The following is a 22301-nucleotide window of genomic DNA, read 5'->3' on the forward strand; positions in this document are numbered from 1 at the left end:
GAGCAAACATGCCTTCTAGTGACAGAATTAAGGAGTTCAATCTATTTAGCTTAACAGATGGAATGTGAAGGGGTGACTTGATTACAGTGTGTAAGTATCTACATTGGAACAAATATTTAATAATGGATTCTTCAATATAGCAGAGAAAGGTATAACATGAACCAGTGGCTGGACCACTGGAAGTTGAACCATTGGAATAATTTACCAAGGGTCATGGTGGATTCACCATCATCGACAATTTTTAAATCAAGATGGGATGTTTTTCTAAAACATATACTCCAGGAATTACATTAGGGAAGTTCTATGGGCTGTGTTACACAGGAGATCAGACTAGATTATCACAGTGGTCCCTTCTGGCCTTGGAATCTATGAATCATCATTCCTATTAAAAGCAAACAATAAAAAATATTTTCAAAGGAATAAGAGCAACTGACACCTCGTGCTTGACAACACTAGCATAGAGTAATTAAAGCTAACACTGTGTACGTGAACATCCAACTCAAAAGAACTACATTAGAATGCCTGTTTCACCTACCTAAATTTAATATTGTATGCAGGGGCTTAAATGCTGAAGCATAATGATATGAAGTTAGACAGTAAGATGTATTGCATTTAAGTATACACTCAATTGTTCCTTATACAGTATATTTTTAACACAGTCTTACTGGAGAGTGCATCGCAACAAAACGATCAGAGCTAGATAACCATTTTCTTATTTTCTGTCTCTCCGGGAATTTTTTATCCCTGTTCATTTTTCTTCTATATATATTTTTTCTGGTTTATTTTCATTCTTTATCTTATTTTCTTGCTCCTGTGTTTTCTCTTTCTCCCCACCCAGGGCAATTGTGTTCACAGTGTGCTTATAGCCTATAAGGTGACAGGCAGTGATAGCGCAGACTAGAAGAGAGAAAACAGCAGCAAAGGAGACTGAACAGGGCTCTGGCAGTAATAGCCTTACAGCTCCCTTCACATGAGAAGCCAAGACTGTGCCACCCTGAAGGAGTCTGACATTCTCAGGTTGGGGTTTCCATCAAAACAACAGCCATACCAAATAAAAAACAAAACAAAAATCCAACTATTTAAATTATGTATTTACAAAGTTAATATGCAGTTGTGCTTGCACATTTGTTTTGTCAAATTTATACTGGTATGAAATTTCATTGCACAGGGGAAAAACCATCAGAAGAAGACTTAAACTTTTTTCCAGAATGTTAGCACCAGACATCTCAATGATACATCTTCAAAGACCAGATACACATTCAAGTCAAATCAAAAGAAGGCTGTAACTAAGAAAATATTTACAGATTGCAATCCAGGCACTGAAGGGAGACTCAAACACATGTGTGGAAGTGGAATACAGCTCAACCAACCAAATGACAGGCAAACCTGAATATTAAATTGGGCAACTTCAGGCTGGTAAGACTTTGAAATGTCACTAGAGAGCAGATTTAGAAACTGAACTGAGACTTCAGGAGCTACTCATACTTAAAAGGTAAAAAATGGGCAGAAGGACATTCTTTAGATGAATGCATGACTGAAGGCTATATTTGGCATGTGAGACAGATTAGGTACCCTATCTCCAACAACTGTGGGATTTTTGTCTTCTAGGAAAGCCAAGATGAAATTTTAACCATGACTTATATCTATTATCGAAGAGCATCTTTGCTGACACATTTTTAACAACTGAAGTTTAAAACAAAATTTCCATTTATTTCAGTAAAGCTCACTCTTATGATTACCACAACAAATGGTGCTATATATGATTTTGAGCGTGAAGCTTTGCTACATACAAGCCATAAGGAAATAAATAGTTATTTATCAAAATATGCAGTGGTTCTATGCTCTGGCTCACTCTAAAAAAATATGCTAAACTAGAGTCAAATGGTAATAAATTATGCGTCCAACACCCATCTAAGCTTCTATTTCCCCCCTGTACAGATGGGAAAACAGAGTAAGAGTGGGATTTTCAGAAGCACCTGAGAGAGTTAGGTGCCTAACACACATTGAAAGTTGACTCCAACTCCAACTTAGCCACGTCGTCCTTCCCCATGAAGTCAAAGGAGCTTGTAACAAATGGATGTAATTTCTGTTAACCACAGAAATGTAGAGCTGGAAGGGACCTCAGGAGGTCATCTAGTCAAAAATGTGTGTTAGAAATTAGGAATAATTGGTGGACAAAATAAGGAGATTGGCTATTCTGCCCATCACTCCCTTTCAGAGTCCTCAAAGAGACTTGTGGAGGGAAAAAGCTGGCTAATGTGACAATGGCTGACTGAAAGATCAGAGACGGGGAAGGAGCGAGCTTCACCATCATGAATGCCACTCTTACTGTCTCCTGGCACTGCAGGATCTACTGTACCATCATTGGACCTTTGTCAACCTGATTCCAAGATGTCCTGACCAGACCTGGGCAAGAGAGGGACTTAGATGACATTGCCACCTCTACCAACTCCAGCTGAATCCCAAATACCACCTGGAATTTGAGACTATCACACCACCCACCACTCCCTTTCCTACCTCTCGTCTTTTGCCTTCTGTTTAAAGAGAATCTGGCTTAGCTGTCCAAGACTGTATATTCTACAACACTGCTGTAAGCCTGTAACCGAAAAGAGGCAGCTAAAAGCAATGCCCTAAACAGCCCAACGCTGCTACAAGTTTGCCATGCCTTAGAGCGACTAATAAAACAGTTTGCTGTTCCTTTGTTTTTCCAGCAGTGAGGCTGCAAGTGAAAGTCAACACTAGAGACAGAAGCTGCATTTTCCATCTGCTGTTCTTTTCTTTCCCCTTCTGTGTGTGTGTTTTGTTTTGTCTTTTAAGAAATGGGATTGGACTTTCACAGCAATGAGAACTCTAGCCCTTCTCAACTAACTTCTCTTTTCCCCAAAAGGACAGTTATTACCATCTTTAATACCATCTAATAGACTGTCAAGTAAGTGGGTTTTCCTTCTAAAAACTCTCTCTCGAGCTAAAGGGAAAAGAACAAGGGATGTTAAAATAAAAGCCTTCCCCAATACTTTACATTTCAAATGCTTTACCAGTTTTTCCTTCCTTCTCTCTCTCTGTATCTTTAATAAAAGGTGAAAAAGATTTTTTAAGGGTGTGTTTGCCATGGCACTAAGTAGGCTGTGGTATCTGTATACCAAACCCCAAACCTTCTTTAACACTCTTTAATGTTGGATACTGTCATATTAACATCGTTGACTCTTTGGGCCCATTTATTCCATCTAAATACATACAAAAGACACCACTAGATACATCTTCCCAGTTTGACAGCGAACCATTGATAACTACTCTGAGTATGGTCTTTCAACTGGTTGTGCACTCACCTTATAGCAATTTCACGTAGGCCACATCCCTAGTTTGCTTATGAGAATGTCATATGCAACTGTGTCAAAAATCTTACTAAAAATCACAATATCTCACATCTACTGCTTCTCCCCATCCACTAGGCCAGTAACCCCATCAAAGAAGGAAATTATGTTGGTCTAGGATGATTTGTTCTTGGCAAATCCATCTTGGCTATTCCTATCACCCTATTATCCACTAAGGGCTTTACAAACTGATTAATAATTTGTTCCAGTATTTTTCCAGGTATCAAAGTTGGGCTGACTGGTCTACAATTTCCCAGACCCTCTTTGTTCCCTTTTTTAAAGGTATGTACTATGCTCGCCCTTCTCTAGTCCTCTGGGACCTCACCCATCTTCCATGAGTTCTCAAAGATGACTGCTAATGGTTCTGAGATTGCTTCAGTTAGGCCTTGTCTACACTACTGCAGCAAGTCTATTTAAGTTATGCTACTCCAGCTACGTGAATAATGTAGCTGGGGTTGACATAGCTTAGGTTGACTTACTACGATATGTACACCGCACCGCATCGATTGGAGATGCACTCCTGTCGACTTACCTTAATCTTCTCATTCCAGTGGAGTACTGGAGTCGACCGGAGAGTGCTATGTGGTCGATTTAGCGGGTCTTCATTAGACCCGCTAAATCGACCTCCGTTGCATCGATCACAGCAACGTTCATCCCTAGTAAGTATAGACATGACCTTAGTTTCTTAAGTACCCTAGGGTGAATTTCATCAGGCCCTGCAGACCTGAAAACATACAGCTTACCTAAATAATTTTTAAACTGTTCTTTCCCTATTCTGGCTTGTGACCCTTCCCATTTCTTGTAAATATTAATTGTGTTGAGTATTTGGTCACAATTCACCTTTTTAGGTAAAACTGAAGCAAAATGGGCATTAAATGTTTCAGAATTTCTTGATGTTACCATCTGTCCCTCACTAAATAGTGGATTTACACTTTCCTTCATCATTCTCTTGCTCTTAATGTATTTATAAAACCTCTTTTTATTGCCTTTTATGTCTCTTGCTAGGTGCCACTCATTTTGTGCCTTTGCCTCATTTTGTCCCTACATGCTTATGCTATTCTTTTGTACTCATCCTTAGCAATCTGTCCACGTTTCCACTTTTTGTAGGATTCCTTTTAGTTCCCAATCATTAAAGAACTCCTGATGCAACCATACTGGCCGCTCACTAATCTTTCCTTCACATCAGGGTAGTTTGCTGTTGTGTGTCTTAAATGTTACAATGTTCATTATGCTCCTTGGTCTACTGAGGATGGCAGAAGTTGTTTCTCTGGTCGGAATGATAGTGCTAGTTTTGCGCAGGGGCAAAAAGTTAGGTCATCCCTGCAGGAACCTATGAATATGGTTGCCTCCTCTTGGGCAAGTTGTCATGTGTCTTGTCAAAGAAGAGGTTAGGGCCTCAACCACCACATCAATCACTTCATCCTGAATTTCTGGAATAGTCAGAATGTCTCAACTGAGAGTACCTTACAATAATATTTTTTTCTATATAACTTACAGTAAAAGATGCAAGATACGGTATTAGAGATTAGAAATTTCAGTTTTTGCATTATAGAAGAAAAAAGTTTAACCAATGACAGCTAGAGGCAAACAATAGATAACAGCCCTCCAAGACATTTACCAACTTTCAAGGCATCATCCCTAGTTCAACAGCCTATTTATTGTCACACTGAATGTCATGTATTCAGCAGACTGTTTTGACGTTAGGTAGCCAGTTGTTTTAGCAAGTTGGGCAACCAGTTGTCTTAGCAATTACATATAGTATGTATTTATGTTACATTCCCCTAGTGTAATATGAGAAAAATCCACAGCAATGAAATATGTCTACACATGACTAAGCTGTCGCTTACAATATCAATAAGGAAATTCCAAATGAATTCAAAAATTCTGCTTCCTTGTCTTCTAGCTAGTAACCATAGTGATATACTAAGAGAAATATGTAATAAGCCTAGAAATAGCATTTAACCGATATTAATAGTATCTAGCTAATCCTGCTTATTAAGTTTTATTGACAACTGGAGCATAGCATTTTTTAAAAAGGTATTTTCATCAACTTTGTTTATCAAGGAAATATTAATCAAATATAATTAAATATTCTAAGCCCTCTGTTGGTTTAACAGAGACCACCACCAATGATAAAAGTACATTTAATTACTCTGACATTTGCAGAATTTCAAATGTATTGCAGGTTACATTGCAGCAGTTTCATGTTTAACATATTTTTACATGCAAGAAATATACCAGAAAGACACAGAATTTGGTGTTGCAAATAAAGATTTAAATTCTGAAAATCAAATGGGAATTTTAAAAATTGGTAACCCATGTTGCCTGTTCATAATACTTTACATCGTTCTTAGCTATTAGCCTATGTAATTTTTTGTTGGAGAAATTTTTCTGTGAATATTAGGTTTCTTCTTTACACTTTAAAAAAATTATTATTTCTATTATTTTTGTGAATATACACTATATAGAGCGCAACTAATATACACAATTCTGATATATTCTGCCCATTCCTTATTCATAGAGACAAGAAAGAAAAGAAGAAATATGGTGAGTATGCTTTTACCATCCCATTTAAAGAAGATAAGCAAACACTGAAGTGCAAATATTAGCTACATTCTAATGAGACAACTAATGAGACTTAAATTTTAAGTCTCGCAATCTTTGTTTTTCTTTATGCTATTTTTGTGCCTTCTCTATAAGTGATTGCTTTTTCCTATGTGAAATCAAAAGCTTTTACCACTTGTATTTTTTCATAAATAAAGCTTCATAAAGCATATTACTGCATGATTTATTCATAGATTCATAGATTCTAGGACTGGAAGGGACCTCGAGAGGTCATCGAGTCCAGTCCCCTGCCCGCATGGCAGGACCAAATACTGTCTAGACCATCCCTGATAGACATTTATCTAACCTACTCTTAAATATCTCCAGAGATGGAGATTCCACAACCTCCCTAGGCAATTTATTCCAGTGTTTAACCACCCTGACAGTTAGGAACTTTTTCCTAATGTCCAACCTAGACCTCCCTTGCTGCAGTTTAAGCCCATTGCTTCTTGTTCTATCCTTAGAGGCTAAGGTGAACAAGTTTTCTCCCTCCTCCTTATGACACCCTTTTAGATACCTGAAAACTGCTATCATGTCCCCTCTCAGTCTTCTCTTTTCCAAACTAAACAAACCCAATTCTTTCAGCCTTCCTTCATAGGTCATGTTCTCAAGACCTTTAATCATTCTTGTTGCTCTTCTCTGGACCCTTTCCAATTTCTCCACATCTTTCTTGAAATGCGGTGCCCAGAACTGGACACAATACTCCAGCTGAGGCCTAACCAGAGAAGAGTAGAGCGGAAGAATGACTTCTCGTGTCTTGCTCACAACACACCTGTTAATACACCCCAGAATCATGTTTGCTTTTTTTGCAACAGCATCACACTGTTGACTCATATTTAGCTTGTGGTCCACTATAACCCCTAGATCCCTTTCTGCCGTACTCCTTCCTAGACAGTTTCTTCCCATTCTGTATGTGTGAAACTGATTTTTTCTTCCTAAGTGGAGCACTTTGCATTTGTCTTTATTAAACTTCATCCTGTTTACCTCAGACCATTTCTCCAATTTGTCCAGATCATTTTGAATTATGACCCTGTCCTCCAAAGCAGTTGCAATCCCTCCCAGTTTGGTATCATCCGCAAACTTAATAAGTGTACTTTCTATGCCAATATCCAAGTCGTTAATGAAGATATTGAACAGAGCCGGTCCCAAAACAGACCCCTGCGGAACCCCACTCGTTATGCCTTTCCAGCAGGATTGGGAACCATTAATAACAACTCTCTGAGTACGGTTATCCAGCCAGTTATGCACCCACCTTATAGTAGCCCCATCTAAATTGTATTTGCCTAGTTTATCGATAAGAATATCATGCGAGACCGTATCAAATGCCTTACTAAAGTCTAGGTATACCACATCCACAGCTTCTCCCTTATCCACAAGACTCGTTATCCTATCGAAGAAAGCTATCAGATTGGTTTGACATGATTTGTTCTTTACAAATCCATGCTGGCTGTTCCTTATCACCTTACCACCTTCCAATTGTTTGCAGATGATTTCCTTAATTACTTGCTCCATTATCTTCCCTGGCACAGAAGTTAAACTAACTGGTCTGTAGTTTCCTGGGTTGTTTTTATTTCCCTTTTTATAGATGGGCACTATATTTTCCCTTTTCCAGTCTTCTGGAATCTCTCCCGTCTCCCTTGATTTTCCAAAGATAATAGCTAGAGGCTCAGATACCTCCTCTATTAGCTCCTTGAGTATTCTAGGATGCATTTCATCAGGCCCTGGTGACTTGCAGGCATCTAACCTTTCTAAGTGATTTTTAACTTGTTCTTTTTTTATTTTATCTGCTAAACCTACCCCCTTCCCATTAGCATTCACTATGTTAGGCATTCCTTCAGACTTCTCGGTGAAGACCGAAACAAAAGTCATTAAGCATCTCTGCCATTTCCAAGTTTCCGGTTACTGTTTCTCCCTCTTCACTAAGCAGTGGGCCTACCCTGTCTTTGGTCTTCCTCTTGCTTCTAATGTATTGATAATGTATTCTTACTCTTAAGAATCTAATGTCTTGCCCAACAAAACAAAAATAATTTGGACCTCTAGTTTTGAAATTCTAATAGATTCCACATAGTGAAATTCTGTGAATAGGAGTCTTTTGATCCTGTGGAATACGTCAGGTGAGGAAATAGAATTCTTGTTCTTATCTGATCCCCATTTTTTATATTAATCTTTTCCCAGAATTAAGATAAATACATTTTCTCAGAAGGCAGTTACAATTATTTTTTTCCTGACTCTGAAAATGAAGGACTCCTTTTTCAATCCCTCTGAAGGACGAGTGGGGACTGAGGAGAAAAAAGCCCTTAGTACTGTCCTCCCATCTCTCGCAGCACTTCAAAAGCCAACTCACCAAAGGGAGCAGAGATGGGAGAGTAGTTCTGACTGTAGCAGGCAGCTCTACTCAGAGTTCACTGGTGGCCAACGCACTCCTGAGAGTGGTTGTATCATTTTGGGAAAAGAGTTTCTATGTGTCCAACAGCCTCACCTCACACAGACAGATATTTGATGTGGAAAGGGTCCTTGCCCATCTCTGGGGGTACCCCTGCACACTTCCTCACTACTGAATACACTAGGGTTTGGAGTGGAGACCAAAAAGAAAGTTCACTGATTGAGGCCCTGCCCAGCCTTCTCCCCACATTAATAAAGGATTTTAAGGGCTTCATCCCTCTATGCGGTCCATCATCCCCTCCTGCCAGCTATATATACAGTCTCAAAGTGGCTTCTGCAGCTATAGCAACTGGGCTGCCTGCTCCTGCTGCTGCCATGAAAGTGCCCTAGCAGGGTGCTATTGCCCCCTACTGCTTCACATTTAAAAATAATATTTTTATCTACTTACTGCTCCTGATTCTCCTCTTAATTTTTTAAATACAAGTAAATGAGTGTCAGGGATAATGCAATACTATTCTAAGTTAAATGCACGTAATCTACAAGACAGATTCAGTTTGTGGAGCTCTTCTACGGATGCACACGGGGGGACATTTATTTAATTTTTCTTTCATATATTTCCCATTCCATTTTACAAGAACAGATGGAATGAAGAGAAGTTAGATAAAAAAGCACTGAAGCAACTAGCTAACAAATTGGAGAATATACACATTTTTATTGGAAGTGATTAATTAAAGTTTAAAACTATAATTATTATGATCCTGCTAATGTACATTTATATAACTGATTCTTTTCTTTACCCTTTTTGGTTATCATACCAATGTCTCTTTAGTGACACTGGTCACTAAACCCTATCAGGTTACATGCCTGGAAGAAGAGACCATAAGCAGCTGGGAATATTAAGATGTGCGTTGTTAGGTAAAGCCTGGTTTTTATTCCTATAGTCTTTTCTGCTAAGAAGCTTCACACCATCTTGGTATGGGCTTACCTCTGTAGTTCTTCAATTTTGCTTCTATTAGCAGGCAAGGTTCACTGCTGAAGTGATATTAAGCTTGTGTCTCCTCCCTCTCCTAAAGCCACATATACGCCTACCCTTCACCATGAGGAGCGAGACTGAGCTTACAGTTAAAAAACTGGTCTTCTTCAGAGTACATTTCACTGGCGCTGCTAAATTCATAAATGTGTTTTAGTCCTGGTGCTAACAATCATACAAGAACCTGAAATTACCATAAAACCAAAACATATTGCTAGCTCTCATTTTCTAGCATTGAGATTCCAGCACAGAGCTTGCCTTCTGTAAGATCAAGGTCCGTAGAAAATAAAATTTATACTGCACGGTAACAATTACTAAGTCAAACAACTACATCTGTAGTAAGACCTAATTATTTATGACATAACATTTTTTCAGATTAACCTTCTTGAAGATCAATGGAATTCTAACTTACCAATTTTGCCTCTGACTGCACTGGCTGTGGGGAGGAGGGCCCTGGGATTCCTGGGATACTAGGCACCATGGTGACAGGTCTAACAAGCTGACCAGGAAAGTCGTAAAAATGAAAAACAATCTTTGAGTATTCTAGCATAATACAAATTATATGATTGCATTGCCCACTAGAATCAAAACAGCTACCAAAATCTGTAAAACAAAGTTCTAAGGCTTAAGGTATATCAGTAGCTTTTTACCCTTTCAGAGTAATTAAAGTATTTCTAACCATTTAAGTAATATTTGGAATGATAAAGATATACTATTCTAATGAGTATTCAGAGCACAAATTACAATAGTTGCCAAAAATATGTATCACACCATAGTAAATCAAGTCCAAAAATCTTTTTTAAAATGTCAGTGTTTGAAATTAAAAAAAAAAAAAAAAAAAATTTATGCAAGTCTGCATTATTTTAAAATTAACACTGTATAATAGGTCATGTGTAAACTTACTGGAACTGCAGCAGGGACATGAACATTAGAATTTGTGATTGAGGCAGGAATAGCAACAGGCATAGTTTGTCCATTAGGAAGATGTAACAGCAGAGGGAAAGGACCTGGTACTGGTCTAAGAAAAACAAAGAGGAGGAAATATTTTAAAAGGACACAAATACACAGCAGAATTGAAAGATATTTACGTTTCTTATTACAAAGTTTGATACATTATTAATTTGGTGTAACCCTGTCCAAACTTAATGCAGCTTAAACTATTTGCCATTTTAACAATATATCAATAATATTCACATTCTGTACATTTAACAGTAATTCTGTTTGACATAACTGTGTCACATAGTTATAATGTAAACTCACTGTACTGTTGGAGAATATGGAGCTGGAGACCGCATTGTTTATTAAATTGCAGAAAAAAAGTGATCAAAAGTACTTTGTAAACTAGACAAAATCTTTTTAGAAATCTGTAATAAAATATTTTACTGTCACATAACTTACACTATTGGCCTGTTGGAGGATGGAGCCTGGGTAATGACAGTGCTAGAAGTTGGTGAAGGTATTGCCTGCTGAATAATAACACTTGAGTCAGAACTTGTTAGCAATACATTAGGAACCTGCAGTGATGCTGGACGAACTATTGTTGATGTAGGCTGTGCAGTCTGCTGAAGTGACACTTCCTATGGGAAAAATGAAAATTAACCATTGAAATTACAGACCATCAATAAAGATTATGCAGTGAACATAGATTAAAGAGGAAAAAAAAATCAGCAATCTTTGTAACATTTAACCAACTTACAGACTGCTGGAGTGGAATGAATTATGCTGTTTTAAAAAACTGAATAAGTTCACCAAAAATATAGGCTCAATAATTAAGGCTGTGACAAACAAAATCAAGAAATGTATCTGTTCATCACAATTTTAGGACAAATTCAAGACCAGTTTGCTGAGCTATGAGACATACTGCTCCAATATGCTGTCAGGGTTTATATTAATAAGTCCAATAGATACAGGGGAAAGGAATTGACAATGAGAATTATGCTACCGGTTGCATCAGTTCTTGGTAAACAGAGCTTTTCAGTATGCCCTGACATACAGCAAAGAGAAATATAAATGAATATTTCTTTTAGGTTTATATAACAGCTGAAACAAAAGGGCCATTGGAATCAGTAAGAACCAAAAAACTATGTACATTTATTACTCCTTTTAAAAAGTAATTTCTCTTATTTAACTAGGACCCTATCTTGTGAAAAATACTCACAGGATTCTACAGTTCTTTCAGTCTTTCAAGATGCTTAGAAATACCCTCACCTACATCTTGATTGAATCTTAAAGAAAGATTTGAGCACAGAAGATAGATCACTGTGCTTGTAAACCAGGCAAGTAACAGAACTGCCTGAGGATGTGACTGTCATAATCCTGAGAATGGCAATCAATTAGGATTCAACAAAAATATTAAACAAGTATTTAGCATGTCTATACATACCTTCCATCTGAAGATCCCAAAGCCTCTCACAGAAGTTAATGAAACAAGGCATTACCTTTAATATGGGACCCTGTATACTGTGCTATAAACTTTACCTACTGTACACGGCAACTAGCCCCCAACCAAAATTAATGAGAGAGCACTGCATGATGCAGCAAACTGGAAATTATATGGTAATGCTTGTTATTATTAAATTCAATAACCTTTAATTGTACTGAAATAGAATATAAATACTCCATAAAATGAAAACACATAATAAATGCATTCTCTGGACAGGGCAGCTGAGCAGTTAACCAAACCAGGACAGGGCTAAGATGAAAACCCGTTAGCTGCGACTCAAATCAAGATCAGATAAAAGTGATATTTGTGGGTTGGAGAAAGAGATTATCTCCACCGATCGAGGAAGCATGCCCACTGTTTGTTCCTTATTAGATCCTCTATTGCTCTTGGAGGTACATGCAGGTAGCAGCAGCAGAGCACTTTATCTGGACTTGGCTTTTATCTTTCCTTTTGGATGCAGGCCTTTCCAGTTACTTACGCCTTTATCAGATTTGATTGCTGCTGTACTCAGGACTACACTTTAAAATTATGAAAAAAACCCTTCAATTAGTACAGATTTCAGCTGTCCACTTATTAAATGGTATTTCACTTAGGGAACATATTATACCTGTGCCCTATAGGCTGCACTGGCTTCCATTTGATTTCTGAATGAAGCTTATGTTGTAGATTTGGACTGATAATGCCCTGAATAGTTAGGGACCTAGCTGCCTAAAGACTGCTTCTCTTTCTATGGTGCCTTTTGAATTCAGAAGTGGTCAAACTGGGAGCATTTCTAGTTTAAATAGGAGTGGATTGGCAGCAGGGCTTTTTCAATAAAAGAGACATTTAGCTTTGAAACTTGCTCCTCACCAAAGAGCCAAACACAACCTACATTTGTTGCATGGCTCATCAGTTCTCCCAGATTTTGAACAAAGGCGTGAAGCATTTCATTGTGGGAAACCAGGGGAGGATTGCAGCGGAAGAAATCTGCTGTGTAGATCTCCTAAAGGGTAACCTTGCGCAGATTAAGTTTAGGAGCTGTGCAGAAGGAGAATGTGGCTGCCATGAAGAGCTCATAAGTGCTGCAAGAGTGGAGCTGTGATCCTGAGCAGTTTACAAGCACCAGATGGCAGCAAATTCCTCCTGTAAGTCTTCTTTACCCAAGATAATGCAACTGCTTCAGCTGCTTTGCCCGTTCGGCTGCAAGAAAAGGTCTGGTGGCTCAGGTCACACTCTCATCCTTGATGCACTGAATCATAAAAGATATCCCTTCTCCCTGCCTCCCACTCTGTCCTTTTAATACCAGAAGTACAATAGCCAGCAAAGAAACACATTTGTTTCCCCTTTGGGAAAGACGGGGACTAAAAAGCAAGCAGAACCTAAGAAGGCAGGCAAAATGTCAGGCTGATAGCAGGAAAATGGATATTTTGTGAATTTATATGGTATCCTGGCAAAACAAACAAAAAAAGGTAAACTATGTGGTCATCTGTACAGTCACAATCACATTATCTAGGCCAGGATTAGGGTTGTGCGCTGGGACGGTGCTGGTGCAGGTGATCAGTGCCCCCTCATTTGTCAAGGCATTTATCAATAACAACAACATCACAAAAACCTGTGACTTTTACTAACTTTACCAATATCGCGCCATGATTTTTTGATAAAAAAAGATGTGACAAATCTGCAGCCCCATTTATGATGTATAAAGATGCTCTTTTTTAAAAAAGTTGTTTTTCTTATAAACAGAACAGGAAAGTCACGGACTAAATGAAGAAAAGTGAGTGAAGTGATCTGTATAAGAGAATACCTATCAAACTGAAAAGTAAGATCTACAAGATGGTAATTGGGCCAGCACTTTTGTATGATTCTGAGAGCTGGACCCTGAGGAAGAGCCAGGAGCAGTTCTTGAATACAGTGGAAATTAGTGTTAAGATGAATGCTTGGAGTTATAAGGCTGGAATGGAGAAGGACTCAAAGAGCCGAACCCATGTAGACGAGACTAAGACAAGAAGAAGAAATATCAGGAAAAATCTGTTCTCTCCTAAATTTGTTGGAGGACCAGTGGGAAGAATAAAGAATGTTTATTTTAAACAAAATTTACCTGAAGGGTTGAAGGTTTTGAATCTTTTACAGTATGACTGCCATCACTGTACAATCAACAATTAGGTCACCAAAGTAGTTCTAGTAAATATATACTAAACTAAATACATTGCTGTGAATGTTCTTTATAAAAATGTTTTGAATCCAGAAAAATAAGTTCCTGACCTTTTCATCACTGGTAGTAGACTCTGGATGAGGTAAAGGACTATCCTGATGAGTTGTCTCCACAACTGAAGGCTCTTCAGTTTTATTTCTTATGATTGGTGTTGCAAGAGGAGATAGATCTAGAGGCATCTAAAAGAGTAAACATGCAAATAAACCTGTTAGCCACTCAAATTATAATATGTAAAAACAAAATAAGCAGCTGGGGAAAGTATCAGCCCTATGGAGTAGAGGCTCTGTTCTCAAGGAGCACAGGCCATCTAAAGCAGAGCCAGCTCATTAAGCTACCCCTCATTCCCACTTCTACATGACCTTCAGTCCCTTGGGCAGATGTCTGGTTCCTCTCCTTTCAAGTCCTCAAGCCAGCCAAAGTACAGGCCAATCCCTGTAAGTTCTGTAGGAGAAGTGTTCCTTTCCTGAAAACCTTAGGAAGTTAACAGCTGGGAATGGAGCCTAAGGTATTCTGCTTCACAAGATAGCCATATTCTCCAGAAAGCCCCTTGTCCCTGCCTTGTATTATCTTCAGTCCTTTGGGCTTCTGCATGGCCTGCTCTCTTCTATACTCTGAATGCTACAGCTGGCCATACTGATTCTAACAACTTGAGAATGAGGACAATTATGTGACCATTTATGTGACCATGTAATCACACTGTATTGGGCTCCTTGTCTGTAACTGATTACATTTTCAATTCAATCATAAGTAGCTTGTAACGGAGAACTCTCAAAATCACCAATACCACTTTACCACATAACATACTAAAATTTTAAATTATATTGCTAAGAATAAAGTTTAAACTTTGAAAGCACTTTAAGTCTCAAAATATATGGAAGCCTAAGGAGGAAATCTCAACCTAGGGCAAAACTTAAAAAAACAAACAAACCCAAAAAACACACAAGACTCATTTTTCTTTCCCAGTAATTTTCTGTCTTCTTTTGTGTGATTGCAGATTTGTTCTGAATAACTGCCCTCCATCACAACCTAACTTCTACTTTATTTTGAACTCACATCATGAAGTTACATTGCAATGCTTATTAAATTTTATTGTTACCAAGCAAATGATTAGAATCACAAGTGTGACATCAAAACCTTAAGTTCCAAACGCTACAAGGGACAAAACGTTATCAAACAAATATATTGAATAATTATTGAAAGAGATAAAATTGTTTAAAAAGAGAATGGGAAAAATATATTTAATTGCTCAAATGGCTTCACATTGTTAAAATCTGACAGAACAACTTTTAAAGGCATGAGGACTACATCTGGAATTCCTTTAAGAAAAATATCTTTTAACCAGTATCACTGATACTGGTTAAAGAAAAAGAAAGTCCAGAGTATTTAGCCACTGACTCATATTGCAAACTAGCCCATCTGCCAAAATACCTTAGAGGAAAATAATTCTCTCGAGAAAGAGTATAATGAAAGGTAAAAATCTATCTGGTTCTTTTAAGAGACAACCAAACTTCATTAAAGAGAGAAAATTGTTTAGGAGTGCCCCTTCTCCCTATACTCTTCCAGAACATGGAAGTTAAAAGCCAGAAACTAAAACCTCTGAAAACCAGAAAATGCAGTTAGATAACTCCTCCCACATGATACTCCCTATTAACCCCATTCTCCTTTGATCACTGCCCTTAGGAGTCACTCAGGGAGATCACAGTACAATATCCCTCCCTAAGACATGAAGGTCAGCTGGGAGGATGAAGAGCAGTGTTGAAGAAACTGCAAAGAAGTTTTAAAAATTCTTTGATCCTTGTAGCTTCCTGAGATGACAGTGAGCGCTCTGGAAACCTCCTGCAAGTACTCACAGGCTCAATAGTGCTACATATAATGGTGCAAGAAATCTATTAGCGGGAGCCATCATTTGGAGCTGTGTTGGGCTCACAGAAAATGGCAGGTGACAGATTTTTTTAGGGCTCGGTAAGGTTCTATTATATTCCTAATGCCTCTGCTATCTCCACAGGAACAAAAAACTAAAGATGTGATCCTGCATACCTTTGTACATTTGAATAACTATATTTATATGAGTAAAGTTTTTCACATTGACAAGTGCTTGCAGGTTTGGGCCCTAAGCATTTATACATGGGAAGGAATTAAAATGAAAGACATCACATCTAAATGTATTTAAATAAAGTTCACTAGGAATGGATTCAATTCAAATTTACACAAAAATTTAATCTGTACAATAAGAACAAGTGTGGTGGTTTTGGTTGTTATCAACATTTGTCTTTCACGTGGGATTTGTCTGTCAAAGAGATTTAAATGTCAGTTTAACTGAAGTTAAAATAGTAAAATCTGTTCTCAAACCATACTTCACTTTTAGCTGCTGAATTTGATTACCACTGTTTAACTCATTATTTTAACAACTGAATATTAGTAATGTGTACATTGTTAAAGTGTTGTCTAATCTGTATACCTGCAAAACAATTGAAGTTATTCCTTCCACCTAATTTTTATTTATATATTTTTTCTCCTTGTAAGAACTGGGTTCTTTTTAGAACCATTTACTCATTTAGGGCCTCATAAAAAGCCCACTGGAATCAATGGAAAGGTGCCCATTCACTTTAATAAACTGTGGATCGGGCCTTTAAATAATTAAAAGACAACAGTAAAGCCAATTAAAGCCACATTGTATAAAACGAAACAAACAGGTGTGTTAGTCTTTGCAGGATTGGGGTCTAAATTTGTATTTTCTCCATACAACATATACCTACACTTCTATGTTGATGACTGATGCATTTCAAAGTTGAAAAACAAAATAATGAGAACACTGATTTTTTTAAAGCATACATCCCAGTATAACACGGTTCCTCTGCTTTATCAAAACAAACAAATCTCTCAGTACACTAAATACTTCCAGACCAAAACAAAAATATTGTATACAGTAACTTCTAAGCCCAATATTGCCAACATACTTTTTTAATGTCATCTTCTGAAGCCTTTTTGAATTCATTTTCAAAAGGACTTGCTAATTCATTGAACAAACCCACTTCTTCACAGTTCTTCAAGAATCTAGTTGGTGTTGGTGTCTGATCTGAAATGAAATGAAACTAAACATTTTTTTCCAAAATACCATTTAGTAAGAACATGTTCTTACGATCTTCAAAATAAAAATATGAAAATACCACCAATGCCCAAGTTTTAATTACTTTGGTTATTTATCCTAAAAATAACACTAAAGCAAACCACCACCTAGTTAAAATAAAGTTTGTGCTACAGTTTAAGGGCTCTTCTTTAATATTATTTAAAAACAAAATTTAAGATGCAACTTTTCCTTTTAATTATAAAGACTTGCAGCCCATTCTACCTAAAACCACTATTGCTAAGGTTACAAACTCATTTGTTTTAAATAATTTTTCAATTAAAGCAGGCATATAACTCTTCAAAACTTTCTGGCAATTTAATTCAAAATACTTTATATATTTTTACTGTGTGTGTAAAAATAATATTTTGGGCATTTTGGAATATTTCTGTGCTAGCTTTTCTTAAAATTGTTTATTAAACAACTTAGCTGTCAGTTATTTCATAATGTGGGTTTTGCTTCCACCTATTCTGGAGAGAGTAGTTAGATCTGAAAATAGTTAAATGATTAAAAATAGACACATCAGATACATGGGCCAATTTTCTTGGATTTTTAACGTTATTTTAATAATACACTATAAATAAACAATATGGACGAATGCTAGTTCCCACTTTGATGAGGGCACACTTTGCTATGCCCTGGTACAAATTAATAGGTGTAAAACCCAACAATACACACCAGTGGGTCAGCAGAGATTGCTGTCAGAGGGAAGCCTTTAATTAGACTTCTCTTCTGTTGAGTGGAGTTCCCTCTTACCTTGTCACTTTCCACTTTCATATACACACTTATAAGTAGCAGGCTACAATGGAGGCTTGAATGGTTACATACATAAAGAAAATCAGATAAAAATATGGTATTTACATTAATAACTGTTAACTTTTGGAAGGTGGCATTCACTTGTAGTTTTGGTAATTAGGAAGACTCTCTCATTCAAAACCCCAGGGATAAGATTGGAAAGGGAGATATGGCAAGTGGCCAAAAAGTTTCCTAGGCCTCCAAGGCATGCTTCTTTTCCTCTTTCATTCAGGCCAGCCAGAAGTGGTACTGTTGCTCCACCTGCTGGAGAGACACAACTGAGGTTTGTAGACCAGTCCCTCATGGTATAGATACAGGGGAAGATGTAATCAAAAGTCTGAGTTCTGTCTCCATCTGTTGGCTGAAGGAACAACTCTTAAGTGCCTGGATTAGCAGAGAGGATCATTTTAAGAAAGAAGCTTTATTTTCAAACAGCAATAAGAGTTGCTGTTGTGTGAGGGCCCCCCACAATTCAAACCCAAGGGAAAGTGGCATTGATGGACTCGTGGACCTGTTTTGTATTTCTTCTTTTATTGTGAACAACAATAGGGACTACTGCTTTTGTTATTCATATGCTGTGTCATTTATAAGTGTGGTGAAGATAGTATCCCAAACTTTTTTGATTTAAAAGATGTTTGCATAGTAAAACTAAAATCACAGTACTTCCATTGACTATTGTGTGAATGACTTCTGTACTCATTTAAAATTTATATTTTGGATAGTATGGAAACTCCCATTTATTTCACTTAGAATTTATGCACTGTCAGGTGAAAGTAAGCTGTTATACTGTACAGTATGTATTATAAATATAGGAGATAACATTACACAAGGTTTCACTAATTTCAAGGGAAGATCATGTATGATAGTGGGGAAAGATCATGGAAGTACTGTAGCACGCTTGGGAAGGCAGATAAAGAACTCTCCTATTGTTTCACCTGCCACTCACCTGACTGCCTGATAGATCTCCCCCGCAAACTGCACACACTGCAGAGAGCATTTATGGTATTTAAAAGTCTGCCAGTTTTTTTAACTGTAGAATTCCATTTGTCTGCCTCTCCTAATAAATTAGCAACTTGGAATAACGGAAGGTTGGAAAGAGGGGCTAGTGCATTTGTACAATTAAATTAGACTGCTCCACCACTGGAAAATGTTTTGACTATATCTTGGGGATAGTATATGCACTATCCCCAAGAAGTTCAAGAGGAGCTTACTTAGCAATATTTACAGTCTAATAGTCCATTCATGATTGGTCTGTGTCTATAAGAGCCATAGACTTAATAAATTTAGAGAGGAGTTTTTTTTTTTTTTTTTAAGAAATAAAACAATAATAAGAAAAATAAGATTCTGACTGACCAAGAAAGGCAAAGGGATTCAGGGGTTAAAGTTTGATTTCAGATATTGCAAATAAGTAGTTTTGACATAGACAAAATTAAAAGACTTGTCTTCTTTATAACAACCTATTTATTTTAAAATATTTACAATACTATTGACTGATTTTCTTGAGACAACTGAAGTCTGTAAAATGTGTAGTATTTTTAGGAAAAAAACTATTTCAACATACGTGTAAACTATAAGGGCAACCAAGACCTTGGGGAAGCGTTTAAGTGTCAGATGAAGTTAGACATAAAAGGTTATACAGCATGTGCTTTTTTATATATGAATGCTTACATAGGTTAGTCAACTACTGCAATATTGACAATCTTGTATTTATTATATACCACGTGAAGAGAGGTGATTTAGATAGAAATGTAATGGATAATGAATACATGTTGCAAACCTTCACCATACAGGAATTCTTTGGTATTTTCTTTCACCAGTCTACAGAAGTTATATCATGTACAAAACCCCACAAAATTTGTGCACATTCCAGGAGAAAGATGGATAACTTAATAAAAGTATATACTAACCAGCCACAATGACACTGTCATTACGAGCTGGACCAAATTTCAGTGTCATCTCATGTTTATGTTTATGGACAGCCAAATGATCCTCGTTGGTAAAACGCTGTGGCAAAAAGTTTTAAAGTACAGTTAAAACTTTGAATTTGACTGAAGTGAATGTAATTATATGGAAAGTCATTTTCACAGCATGTAAAACTATCGTTATCACTAAAATATCAGTTGATTTTTTTTAAAACAGATACACATCTGTTCTTGTTAATGCTGGATATAATATTCTACCATCAAGTGGTCAGAAAAAGTTAACTAAAAATACATACACACACACTACTGCTAAAGAATATCCGCAATAATTAAGTAACAACACTATGAGCCAGTAAAAGTGAAGATACTGTGAAGAACCCTACAGTCATCAAAAAGTCAAGATACACTTTTGACACAAAAGGAGTATTATAAACATTTATTGTCTTTGAGCACAGTAACCTCTGGTTTTGCAATTACAGAAGAGTTGGTTTTCTGCCATAGCTAAGGTTGAAATATGGTTAAGGTTGAACATGGCTTTTTGTTTAAGGGTTGACCACTGTGAATGCTCTAAAATCCACATGCCTACTTGGATTGTCTTTGCTGTGCCACATGGTCCTGTAGAGTAGGGTTAATAATCCATAAAGGGGTCATTTGAGCAAGGTGAGTCCTCCCAAGATACAGTCCCTCAGCTTTTTACAAAATCTTATTTTTTTGCACACACCTGGAGCTCAGATTATGGCTCCAACAGTCCCAAAACGGATCTCATTCATTCAACATTTAATTTAGCTAGCACATGACACCCACTCAATACAATACTGAAAAAGTTATTGACAGAGTTTAGATCTCCAGCATGGCTTTTGCCAAAATTGATGAGCCAAAGAGTGCGAGGCAGGCTGTTGTCACAATAACTAGATGGCTTCAGGAAACATGTTGTGTTCATTGTACTCATCCATTTTGAGTTCTATCCCTACCCTTGGCAGCTTTCAGAGAAGGTGCGTTGTGCACATCCTTGCTCTTTGCCTGCATTCTGCAGGGCTGCTTTTGGAAGTTCTACCAAGACCAATGTTTCTGGTTTAAGAGCAATATTTTAAATTGCTCTAAAATCCACACGCAGATTCTGATTTTACTTTAGAAGTATTGTCCAGGAAATTACCATTAATTAAATAGAGAGAAGATGAGAGACCACTAGACAGAGTAACTAAATTACAAGTCAGTCTTTGTTTCCTGACCAACGTAACTGAGCGTGATCAAAAGGATAGCAAGTCAGTGTGTCATTGGTCAAGCGGTACCTACTACACAACTCACTCTCAGGAGCTTTTCACAATTTTTTCAAATTCTTATTACTTTGTTGAGACACAGCTGGGGAATGTGTGTGTGTGTGGGAGGCGTCAGAGCAGTGAAGGAATATGGGGGGAGGGGTTAGAGCAGTGCAGGAATTGTGAGGTTGGGATAGGGGCTCTTTTCAGCTTAGGGCTGTATTCTGGCACAGCTACCGAGGGGCCAAACACGCCAAGGATAATTCAAATACTGGTTTTCCCCACATTCTCCCCTCCCCTAGCCCTGCCCGGGTCAGGTAGTGGCAGCAGAAAGGTGGGGATGGGGGAAGATGCCTCCCATTCACAGTCCCACAGCTGGGGGCTAGAAGGTGAGCTCAAGGAGCCGGGGGCTTCTGCCTCTCAGAGGGGGTCTTGGCCCCTGTCCTTCCCACTCTGCATGTAAGCCAGGATCTGGGGGGTTCCTGCCCTTCACGGGGAAGTCTGAGCCCTTGCCTCACCATGTGTGAGACAAGATCTGGATCTTCTGCTGAAGATGGATGTCTAGAGCCTCTTCCCCATACACTAGGGCGAGATTTGGGGTAGGGACTTTTTCTCCACCCACCTGCCTCTTCCTGGTTTCAGCCGATACATGGAATCCTCATAGCCCCATCACCTTCCCACCTACCTATAGCCCCTCCAAGATCACCAGGGGCATGGAGTGCCAAGGAGATGGGTGCAGCTGGTAAATGTGTGGAAAGGGCTCAAAGCAGCAGGCATATGGAGGGAATGTTGGAGGAGACAGAGCAGTGTCAGAGCAGTAATAGGAGAGTCTGAGCAGCTTGGAGGAATATGGGGGTTGGAGCAGTGAGGGGGGGTTGGAATAGTGCAGGAAAGAGTGGAGTGAAAGGGGGGTCAGAGGTGTGCAGCAGGTGATACTGGAGTGGCTTCAGCTTTTCCCCTCCCCGCCCCCAACCATCAATATTAACATCAATTATAGGTACTTACACGGCCCCTATCACTGTAGTATCCGTGTGCCTCAATCTTTAACGTATTTACATTCACAACACCTCTGTGAAGTAAGGAAGTGCTATCATTCCCATTTTACAGTTAGGAAACCGAGACTCAGAGACACTAAGTGACTTGACAAAGGTCACACAGGAAGTCTATGGCGAAGCAGGGAATT

The 22301-nt window shown here is 38.0% G+C and overlaps 1 protein-coding gene across 5 annotated transcripts in view; it reads right to left on the bottom strand.

The window, feature by feature from the left end:
* Nucleotides 1-22301, bottom strand: part of ATF2 (activating transcription factor 2) — a 79668-nt gene that overhangs the window by 33145 nt on the left and 24222 nt on the right. For 2 of the 5 annotated variants that reach the window (XM_024213214.1, XM_024213134.2), the window contains exons 6-11: nt 19848-19944; nt 16979-17097; nt 14072-14200; nt 10786-10964; nt 10291-10405; nt 9800-9886 (exon numbers count right to left, since the gene is read on the bottom strand). In XM_024213214.1, coding sequence (XP_024068982.1) covers nt 9800-9886; nt 10291-10405; nt 10786-10964; nt 14072-14200; nt 16979-17097; nt 19848-19944 — 726 coding nt within the window. Of the gene's footprint in view, nt 1-9799; nt 9887-10290; nt 10406-10785; nt 10965-14071; nt 14201-16978; nt 17098-18006; nt 18205-19847; nt 19945-22301 lie in introns of those variants that run through there. The other 3 variants (XM_024213455.2, XM_024213371.2, XM_024213294.2) reach the window with 3 other exon arrangements.

The sequence above is a fragment of the Terrapene carolina genome, unplaced genomic scaffold (genome assembly GCF_002925995.2).
Source record: "Terrapene carolina triunguis isolate 2854851 unplaced genomic scaffold, T_m_triunguis-2.0 Scaffold62, whole genome shotgun sequence".
Taxonomy (NCBI): Eukaryota; Metazoa; Chordata; order Testudines; family Emydidae; genus Terrapene; species Terrapene triunguis.